At 40.8% G+C, this 11,328-nt stretch overlaps 1 protein-coding gene across 1 annotated transcript; it reads right to left on the bottom strand.

Annotated features, from left to right (window-relative positions):
• Nucleotides 1–203: 203 nt before the first annotated feature.
• Nucleotides 204–4,245, bottom strand: ARF6 (ARF GTPase 6). Its single transcript, XM_025870098.2, has 2 exons — nucleotides 4,092–4,245; nucleotides 204–3,991 (listed from the first exon to the last, which is right to left on the bottom strand). Exon 2 carries the CDS (start codon nucleotides 3,503–3,505, stop codon nucleotides 2,978–2,980), a length of 528 nt encoding a protein of 175 aa, XP_025725883.1. The 5' UTR covers nucleotides 3,506–3,991; nucleotides 4,092–4,245; the 3' UTR covers nucleotides 204–2,977.
• Nucleotides 4,246–11,328: the final 7,083 nt, after the last annotated feature.

Here is an 11,328-nt window from a genome sequence, read left to right as displayed (position 1 = left end):
ATCAGATTACGTTTGGTGGAGCTAAATCAGTACAAAACCTTGTACACCCAGCATTATAAGAACCAAACTGATTCTTTTTTGTTCTTATAAAAGCTGGTGACTCCCAAATCGAGTCACTTTATACCATCTATCCCTGGAGAATAACGGCCCAACACACATGTCCCACTTAATCTAGTCCAAACGAGTAACATAACGTGAGAAACTGCACTGTGTAATTCCTTTATTTTCTGCATATTAGTGCTTTACCAACACTACAACCATAAAGAACACAATTCCAAGTACTGTACTTTTTAGTTTGGGGAGATCACAGTCTACAGACTCATTTACTTATATTAGACAAGATTAACCTCATTCAAAACTTACTGCAGTTTATAAATTCACATAAATACAGAAATTGATGCAATTAAACATAAACTTCAGGATCTTATTTTTTAAATTCCTAGATAATAACTTTTTCTGCAGGCTCCAATTACCTGCCCCATGATCACCAATAGTTATGGTTCAATTTAACTACATCAATTATCAACCTTTTGTATCCTTAAAGAAAATGTAAATGAAAATTACAATTTCTTACCAAAAAGTTTAGGGTTTTCCAAATTTCAAATATTTGCTCCCCCCTCCCCCCTTCAATTAGACATTTCAAATAAACTAAAAGTAACCACATCTCACCTGCAACATTCAATAGCAATCACTTGATGTATAAAATTTTAACTATGCTCCCAGTTATTTTAAAACACAAAAAAATGGCTGCCTATCAATCTGTCTGTCACAAGTTAGAAATACTACATTTAGGAATTAAGATGAGGGTTTCAAGTTTCCTCCAGTTTAGGCATTTATACCTTTGTGCTTGTCTAAAGATGTTACTATAGCATCGATATTTGTATAACCCATGTTTATGTACCTTAAAATGCAATCATTTAAAACACTAAGAATTAAATTTATGGTGGAGCTTCAGGAATTTTTTAAAAGCAACTAAAATGTTCTCGGATGTGTCTGTCAGCTTCATTTCTAGAGATCCTTCTAAAGCAAAACAGAACTTTATACCTTAGTTGCATTTTGAATTCAAAAATCCCTCTGCACCATCAGGAGCCTACAACATAGCACCTTTTCTCATCTGCTTTAAGTAAAATGTGTCAAGAGTTTTACTTTCAATAGTTAACTTTTTATAGCCTTATGCTTCTCATACATCTTTGGTAAAAGCTCCATTACACAATATGGCCAAAGCACGAAGGACCAATACTGTCCAACTATGTACCATGATATCCCGCTCCATTTTAGTTTTCAGACACCCTCATGAATAAAACCCACTCCACCTTTTCCTGTATACTGCCTTTGCAGTCTACGTTTCTTAAATTCCCTACGTTTAATTCCTTGAGGATCTCTAAAATTAATCCTTAAGGCTATATGAGAACCAGATGCTGCTCACAATTCTGTATCAAGCATTAACATTTGGTTCAAAGTATCATCATAGTGGTCTCAATAATCTAGTTACCAGTCCCAACAAGCTAAGCAAGTAATCTTGCTAGGATCTGGATATCACCAGTGAGCACACTGCTTACCCTTGAAGAAAAATAAGTTTACATTCATTGTCATCTGTAGGTTCTTTTTCTTCATCCTACTTCCCCTTTAATTGTCATTTCTCAAGTCTACACATCATTCATTCATCACATTTCCTTCCTTTAAGGAGATAGTGTATTAATGAACCAACAGAATATCTATTTGTGAGTTAATCCTACAATCAAACAGAATTAAATATCTTTTTTATAAAACATCTTTTCCAGTGTTCTAATTAATGGAGATGTGGATCATTCATCTACAAAAAAGACTTCCATCTTCAGCTTAATCAGCTGCTCTAATGTGAAAACAGGAATGTGTGTTTTTCCAACTAGGTAGGTGTATATAATTTGAATTGTTAAATGCTTTATTAATGAACAAAGTAAACATTCTAGTAATTTTTAAATTATTGGTTTTAGACATTTGAAATGTGGTAAAAGTATATATTCCAGTTTTGCCCCAAAGTCACTTAAAATATCTACAGATATCTCATCTGTGGCATACACCATTATTGCTCCATTTTCTGGAAAGTCTACTTTTTAAAGTTAAAAAAGAGGGAAAGCACAGCAAAGTTGCTAACTTTGCAGTGAAAAAAATCCGTGTTGACGGGTTACACTTTCATCTTTTTATGCAGTGTAAGTTAGCTATGTAATAAGGAACTTGAGTTTTATCCCTACTCATGCATGATGTATGTTTCAGAACTTAAGAGCTGACATTTCAAAGAACTTCTTACATTACCTGTTTAACATAGTGATGTGCAACTGGAACATATTACAATGATATTACTCATTATTTGCCACTGTAGGCTAAGTTTACTATACTGGTCTTAGATATAAAAGGTCACATTTGAACTTACTAAGTTAAAGGTAAAACTCATAAGGGAGGGGTAAGGGCCTTAAATATAAAAGACAAACGGCAGTTTGATTAAGCAATAATTTTCAGTTTACTAGATGAAACAGACTTGCAACATAGTCTGCATGAATGCAAAATAAGCCATCTACAGCAAGTGATAAGGAAACCGGGCAAAAAGGAAAAAAAGCATACATTGCAAAAAAGATTCTCTCGAAATAAAAAAATCAAACCATTATTATAAAGGACTTTACCAAAAACTGCTATATTTCCCCCATCCGATTTGCTGGAAGTCAATAAGAGCATCTAGCACTGTGTTCATGTCAACTGTCAGATCAGAGCATCCTAACGCAAAGCAGAAAGAAAAAGAGGGGAAAAAAAAGAAAAAACAAAGAAAGAGAAACAAAAAAAGGAAACCCCTAACCCCCCCCCTCCCCAACCGTAGAACAGTAACTCCAGAGTTCAAATTCAAAAGAAGAGAAAGTGGCAATTGAAAGAGGTGATGGTGGCGATAATCCTATGAATGGGTTTTTGATTTCTCTCCTTCCGGGGGGACAGGTGGAGAATATGCTCATTAAGATTTGTAGTTAGAGGTTAACCATGTGAGCCCCTCATAGAGTCCATCCCCTGAGGTGGCACAGGAGGGCTGCACATACCAGTTCCTGTCCCGAATCCGGGTCAGGCCCAGTTTCTCCTGGATCTCGTGGGGTTTCATGGCATCAGGCAGGTCCTGTTTGTTGGCGAAGATGAGGATTATGGCGTCCCTCATCTCCCGGTCATTGATAATGCGATGCAGCTCCTGGCGGGCCTCGTCGATGCGGTCGCGGTCGGCGCAGTCCACTACGAAGATCAGACCCTGGGTCCCGGTGTAGTAATGCCGCCAGAGCGGCCGGATCTTGTCCTGCCCGCCCACATCCCATACGTTGAACTTGACGTTTTTGTAAGTCACCGTCTCCACGTTGAAACCCACTGTGGGAATGGTGGTCACCGACTGGCCCAGCTTCAACTTGTACAGGATTGTTGTTTTGCCGGCCGCGTCCAGGCCCAACATGAGGATCCGCATTTCCTTGTTCCCGAAGATCTTGGATAGCACCTTCCCCATCGCGTCGGAGGAGCCGGGGCCGGGGGCATTCAGGTGTCCCGGGTCCCCTCAGCCAACTACGCCGCAGCCGCCGCGAAACCGAAACGAAGCCTCCCAGCCGCGAGGGCGCCCGTGCGGCCTGCGTGGGAGTTGCCTCCTCGGGGCAGAGGCCCGGGCTCGCCACTCACTCGGGCATCACCGACCGCACAACTTGAATCCTCCAGTCGCCGCTGCCGCCGGGGCCCTGCGTCTGCGCCGGGAGAGCCGCCGCCCTGCTGAGGCGCGGCCCGGCCCGGAACTGCCCTTCCCCCCGCAAGCGCCGCGCGAGCGCCGCCGCGGTTCCCGCTCCTCCGCCTTCTCCTCACTCCGCCGCGGGAGACCGAGGCCCTCCGGCCCGCCCGCCGGTCCACGAGCACCGGGCTCACCACCGACCCAGGCCACCCGAGAGTCAGCGCGGCTCCGGCGCCTCGTCAGGTCATTGATCCTCGCGGGAACTCGGAGCGCCGCCTGCAGAGACACAGAGAGGAAGAAGGGAGTTACTGGCGGAGTACCAGAGGAGAGCGGAGGCCGAAGTGGCCCGCCTTTCCAGCTCAGTCCAGGAGGTTACCTCCAGCCGCCGCCCTGAGCGCGGGCTCCCTCTGGCCTCCACCTCCTCCTCCCAGCACTGCCGCTGCCGCCGCCGCCGCCGCCGGAAAAGGCGCCGAAGAAACCGCCTCACTTCCCCTCCCGATCACGCAGGCGCAGCAAGGCCGACCGTTCGACGAGAGCGACCTCTGTAAGGAGCGCGGCCCGCGCGCCTAGCGTCATGGGCGCCACGCGCGAGGGGCGGGGCTACGGCGGCTCGGAGGCCTCGCGGCTGCGGCCAGGCCCTAGACTCGCAAAACTCGGACTTTGACCCGCGCCCACCTGTCCCTACACTAGCGGCTCGCGTACCTTCTGCATTTCTTTTCCGCGCGCTCACCTCCTCCACCCCCACTGGAACCGGAGGAGCAAATCCGCTGGGGAGCTCCACAGGGTGGGGCCCGCGGGAAGCGCGCTCCGACGATGAAAGCCTCCCCCATGCTGCTTCCAGACTTGTTCTCAGCCGTCGGTGCCCGCCAGGTGCTCCGCGAGTTCCCTTCATCCCGCCCCAGCCCTCGCGCGTCCTCAGTCACCCGGGAAAGCCCAACATGCTGTTCCTACCTCTCCCAGCCCCTCCTTGGCCTCCCTAATCCCTCGTGTTCTGTGCATTTCCTGAAAGACACGTGGGAGGCCCGTGTTTTGTGTGGAATCTGCAGGCAGTGCGGCGTTTTACTGGGCTCGGGTTTGCTATGAAACCCTTCTTTTGAATGAGCCCTATCTTTATACATCTCTTCAGGACCAGTCCACGTTACTTAAAAATGACAGTGTTAACCAGAGTTCCCGTGCCTTGCCGCCTTTTCAACTGTGTAAGGTGATAACTTTTCATATTTAAGTATTACTTCCCTTGAGTGTGATGACCAGGAACTTCTCACCTACCCTTTCTTAACTTTAAGAAGCCTAGACGATAATAATCTTAGCATACGGTTTAGAATCGGACTAACTACTTTTGTGGCCTGGATCTAGGCATTTAACCTTGCTAGGTTTGTTATCTCATGTGTAAACCAAGTGTAATGCCGACCTTGCTCTCTGTACTCTGTTTCAGGGTAAATAACAAAATGTTTGTGGAAGACTTTAGGAAACCTTCTTGTAGCAAATGGTTAGAGATCAAGTTAGACTTAAAGTAAGGCGAAGCTTAAAATAAATGAACCAAGGGGAGGAAAAGCAGGAAATAGCGCTTGTTATTTTTTAATGAAGATGCTCATTAACAGCATATGATAACATACTTATTTCATAATATAAGAATATTTGATAATGGTACATAGGTTAAGTGATAACCTTATAAGCTTCAGCTGAAATAAACTTGCTAGAGTTAGTAATATTCTGACAATGATCCAATTTACTTTCCGTCTGCCTTAATGCGCACTGTCATAAAACTGAAAGAAGGATTTTGGAGAAGATTAGGGTTCAGAGTGTTGCCTGTTTTATAGCTGTGAATCCTTAGGGCTCAACTTTCCTAAACTTCATTTTCCTTATCTATAAAATCAGACGAAGAATAATATCGCTAATAAAAAATAGTCACCATTTATTGTTTGTTATGGCAAACACTGTACTAAATACTTTAAATATATTTTTAATCCTCACAGCAATCATATGAAATAATTTTAAGTATTAATATTTTACGTATGAGGAAACTCAGAAAGAGTTTAAGTTGTTTTTTGAGGGTCACAGAACTGAGATTAAATCATAAGTCTGCAACTCATCCTCTTACCCCCTAATTATGCTATCTCCCTGGCTACCTCACACAATTGTTTGGAATCTCAGTTACAGTACCATAGTACTTATATTCTTTGAGGGAGGAATTTTTTTATATGTGGCAAATAGAGGTATTTTGTTGCATTCCAACATAATAGTTTTCTCAGAGCAGATTCCAGTTTTTCCAAGTAGATCGGAGCTTCATCTGCTGGCCTTGGATTTCTTTTTCAGTGGAAGGAGTAATATAATGAAAAACAGAAGTAGCTGGAAGTTCTAGCCTCTACCTGGCAGTGGCACTGTGTTAGGGCTAAAAAGTTTATTTTTGAAAGCCGCCTTCTGTTTATATGCCACCAGAATGCAAGCTTCATAAAGGCAGAGACTGGGGGTATAGCTCAGTGGTAGAGCATTTGACTGCATAAAGGCAGAGACTTGTTTTGTCAACGTAATGTCACTAGTGACATCATGTAGTATCAGAAGTTACATCATTATTTGAATGAATGAATGCCATTTATACCACAAATAAGACCAAACGAAAAAGGAAAGGGACATACTATTTTTATCTGGGGTTAGAGTATTGGATATGTAGAGTGGCTCATCATTTTAAGTAATAATCATAAAACAATAATGGCCAGAAAATAAATACAGACAGTGAAAATTTTTACTTTGTATATAATCATGGCAGTTGAGAAAATAAGTGAATTTCAGTAAAACCAAAATATCTGTAAAAAGTAACAATTTAGGGGGCACCTGGGTGGCTCAATCATTAGGCTTCTGCTTTCAGCTCAGCTCATGATCCCAGGGTCCTGGGATCCAGCCCCGCATTGGGGCTCCCTGCTCAGTGGGGAGCCTGCTTTTCCCTCTCCCACTCCCCCTGCTTGTGTTCCTTCTCTAGCCTTGTCTCTCTGTGTCAAATAATAAATAAAACCTTTAAAAAAAAGTAACAATTTAGGCAACTACTGAATCATACCACTGATGAAACATTTTCTTGATTTCTTCTTCAAACAGTTAACAATTCAAAAATAGTGAATTTAAAAAATATTTCTGTTCTGTGAAATATTTTACAGATAAACTAAAACTTGTATTTATGAAACAAAATATTAAATTTCTCAGTGTGTACCCTGTTTCTCTGTTTTAAGTTTCAAACACAAAACAAAACTATAGAAAAATTAGTCTCTGCTTTTTAATTTAAAGCCTATAAATGATGGGCGCCTGGATGGCTCAGTTGTTAAGCATCTGCCTTTGGCTCAGGTCATGGTCCCAGGGTCCTGGGATCGAGCCCCACATAGGGCTCCCTGCTCGGCGGGAAGCCTGCTTCTCCCTCTCCCACTCCCCCTGCTTGTGTTCCCTCTCTCGCTGTGTCTCTTTCTGTCAAATAAATAAATAAATCTTTAAAAAAAAAAGCCTATAAATGAAAAGGTTTCTTCAGCTTACTTAGAAACCAGGCTCCCCTTCCAGAAAACACCGTAATTTCTAATCTGCTGAACAACCACATATATTATCTTGTGATATTCCTGACTAAAATACCATGTTATAAGAAAAATATTTACTTAAAAAAATGGCTTAACTTTTTGCCTTTAAAATGAAATGAACAAGTCTTTAAAATAGCACCCCTTTCTGTTTACCCCTATTTCTGAGTTCCTAAAGCTCTTAATAATTTATTCTGTATGACTGTGTCATATATTTCTTTTTATCCCATGTAGTGCTAAGGACAATTCTGACCACACAGCAAGGGTGTTCAGACTACATACCTGTTTAAGGAAGATACCATCCCTGTTTATGGCTTCATTTTTGAGCCCTTAATCCACTTACCCAGCAATGGGTTCTATCTAGTTTAAAGAAGCCTAGAGCCCAGAAAACCTAGTAGCAGTAGAAATAAAGAGCATACAAGAAGCTATTATAAAGTATATCTTTAGAAAAATTTCTAATCTTTTCCAACCAAAACACTGAGGCACGAGAATTAGCCCTCCCTTCATATTATACCTGTCAGTTTATAAGCTGTCTAAGAAAGCTTTCATGTCCTTTTCATTTTTGAATCCTTAGTCCCTAGAATTGATATGACAATCCCTATCATTCCCTACTAAAAGTGGGAATGATAAAACTAAAAACGAATTTTCCTGATATTTTAGCAAATTGTTTAATAGGGCTTCGGACCATAAAAATAAACACTGAGGCAACATGGTCTAGTGGCACAAGTGAATAGAAAAAGCTAAATGACATCTTTAAGTTACTCCCAACACTTCGTAATTAGCTTTGGGTAAGTTATTCATCCTCATTGATCATCATTTTTTTCTATTCCTGAAATGGAGAAATCTCTCTTAATTGATTAGGGCGGTATATAGTATTTCCCTTTACAATTGAAAGAGCTGAGCCACTGAGAGGATAAGCTACTTAAGATCAATAAAATGGTACAAAAGAGGTTCAAATTTGGATTTTTTTTGATCCAAGTCTGGTGTTCTTTTCTCTGTTGTACCAAATAATTGTGTGAACTCAGTAAGCTGGACTAGAGCAATGGTTTTTAGCCCTGGCCGTACATTTAAATCACCTGGGGCATTTTAAAACCACATAAATGCTTGGGCCCCACCCCAGATCAATGAAGTCAAAATATCTAGGGTAGAAGTTCTACCCACCAGTATTTTTTTAAGGCCTCCCTGAGTGATTCCAACATGTAGGTAAAATTGAGAACCACTGAACTCATTGCTAACTTCCCTTCACGTTAAAAATGAATTTCGGGGGGTGCCTGGGTGGCTCAGTGGGTTAAGCGGCTGCCTTCGGCTCGGGTCGTGATCCCAGGGTGCTGGGATCGAGCCCCGTGTCAGGCTCCTTGCTCAGCGGAGAGCCTGCTTCTCCCTCTCCCTCTGCCTGCCTCTCTGCCCACTTGTGCTCTCTTTCTCTCTGTCAAATAAATAAAATCTTAAAAAAAAAATGAATTTTGGGCACTGTAGTGGCTTAGTCGGTTAAGCAACTGCCTTCAGCTTAGGTCATGATCCCAGGATCCTTGGATCGAGTCCCTCATGGGGCTCCCTGCTCAGCAGAAAGCCTGCTTCTCCCTCTGCCCCCTATCCCCCTACTTGTGCTCTCTCTGTCTCTCTGACAAATAAATCTTTTTTTTAAAAAGTCTATGAATTCTGAACTCTACTTATTTTATTATTCCTCTTCCCCAAATACATACCTCCACACACAATTTTTTGCATAGTATAGTTCAATAATACCTTAATCACTGGTATAACTTACCAAGACATTAGACCTGTCAGACAAAGGCGTAAATATTTCTGAGATTCTTGTAAAAAAGTATTTTAAAAACATAACTATAGCTAAATTTACTGAATTATTAATAGAACCACTATCAACTAGTCAGCGCCATTCAATGAGAAGAAAATAAGATGGAATACTTGGCAACCATAGGATGATCAAACTCATTAAGCCCTAGATTAAAACTTGTCTATGGATACTTGCCATTTGGCTGCCCAGTATGCAAATACCTCTCCTATTTGACTTAATCCCAAAATAGGTAGAAAGAAAGATGAAGGTGGGCAAATAGATATATTCCTTTTCTTATATTGCTGGTAGCTAGGATTTGGGTAAGTGAACTGGGCTCAACCAATCAATTAATGTCCTACTACAGGCTTTGAATTTTGGTAGATTCAAGATCAGAGTTGCTGGGACAAGTGCCCAGAGTGACTGAGTCCAACAGGATGGTGGCAACAAACGTTATAATAAAAGCACCAGCAAACTGTTCTGTGGCATAGGCCCAACAGTACCTTTTCTCCCATCTCTACAGCCTTCCTGACAATTCTGTGGGTCTTCTAATATACTTCCAATGAAATTGTCTTCAGTTCAAGTTAACCATGGTCAGTTTGATTATAAATAAGGATCCTGAATGGTACACATTTTAATTTAAAGAATGCAAAATAAAATCTTTAACCAATATTGTGCAAACTGAAGATCTGATTATGTTAGTAATTTTCCCATTAGGAGGTCATTCAGAAATGGGGTCAAAGAGAATTCTAGAATCATTTCCAACCTGCTAAAATTATGTTCCTTCTCACAGAAGTACATGAATGTATCGTTTTTATATCAACCATTTGAATCACTACAATTGTTGAAGTGGGAAACATTTCATGTCTTGGAGATAACCATAACATTTGCTGTTAAAAAGCATATAATGTCAGAAATTGGTTTTTAATATCAGAAAAGTGTTTTTAGACTAAAATAAGATTATTACTTCTGTCTAAACTGACAGACTAAAATACTGATTTTCTGAAGAAGAGTTTAGTTTTTTAAGAACAGAGAAGCTAAATCATTCAGACTGCTTAATTAACTGAATCCTGCAAACTTTGTAATTAAGTAATAAAACAACCGTTTGTGTGTAGTGTTTACAGTAAGAGTCGTCGGGCTCTGTGCTATCAGTTACTCAGATGTGTTGTTATTATACAATAACATACTCTATAGCTGTGTGTTGGTGCCGATAGTTTACTCTTCAGGAAGATACTAAAGGGATACCAAACAGCAGAGGTCTAAAATTAACCTTGTTCTGTCTTTATTGTGGTTCCAGCTTAAATTTCTTTTTTTTTTTAAGAGATTTTATTTATTTATTTGACAGAGAGACACAGCAAGTGAGGGAACACAAGCAAGGGAAGTGGGAGAGGGAGAAGCAGGCTTCCTGCCAAGCAGGGAGCCCGATGCGGGGCTCAATCCCAGGACTCTGGGATCATGACCCGAGCTGAAGGCAGACACTTAACGACTGAGCCACCCAGGCACCCCACCAGCTTAAATTTCTTAATTTACAGGTTCTGTTGTTTTGCTTTATCTTGTTTTGTTTCTGTTTTGTTTGTTTCCTCCTATGGTTAGAGATATATGAAGGAAATGGTATGTAAGCAAAATACTGACCTCTGATTGATGAATGAGTCACAATTGTACTAAACAAATAGATTACTCGTTTAAAACATTATGCAGTATTAGCTCTTTATATTACATTATTTATTATTATTATTATTATTATTATTATTATTATGCCTCTAGCATAGTATTCTGCATTTGATCTGCCTTACTTCCTGACTTGCTGGTAGGGGATTCAGCTTCTCAAGGAGATCCTTCTAATGGCCAAGTTGGTGGTAAAAGCAACGTAGGAGAACTTTCTATGTTACAGAACCCAGAGAAGAGAATTAATCTTCCAAATCTCAAGAAAAGGTGGTAAGACAGTAAATTTAAAACTGTTTATGGATTAGAAACCAAATAAATAAAATGATTTTAAATGCCACACAGTGCAGCTCCAAAGACAGAGAATAAATGAATAGATTTAAAAACAAGTGGGAAAGAAGAAGCAAGATGGGAAGGAAGAAAAAAGGAAGGAGTGAAGGAGAAAAGGAAATAATTGTATTCAAAAATAGAGTGTGGCAATCTTGTAAACTGTAATCTTGTAACCTAATCCAAAACCTAGCTTGGGGTTGGAAAGGAAAGATTCCTTAGAAAAGTATAACCAGGTAGATTTATGTGGGATTTCCTCCTCCATAACCTTTTTTTATTTTGCTTTA

This window comes from Callorhinus ursinus, unplaced genomic scaffold, assembly GCF_003265705.2.
Source record: "Callorhinus ursinus isolate GAN/ISIS: 27379988/994484 unplaced genomic scaffold, GSC_fseal_2.0 scaffold8, whole genome shotgun sequence".
In the NCBI taxonomy this organism is placed as follows: domain Eukaryota; kingdom Metazoa; phylum Chordata; class Mammalia; order Carnivora; family Otariidae; genus Callorhinus; species Callorhinus ursinus.
The sequence above is the reverse complement of the archived record's forward strand: the minus strand, read 5'-3'. Positions and strand labels throughout refer to the sequence as shown.

Coding starts and splice junctions, on each gene's coding strand:
- ARF6 (XM_025870098.2), bottom strand. CDS start 3,505: ATGGGGAAGGTGCTATCCAAGATCTTCGGGAACAAGGAAATGCGGATC.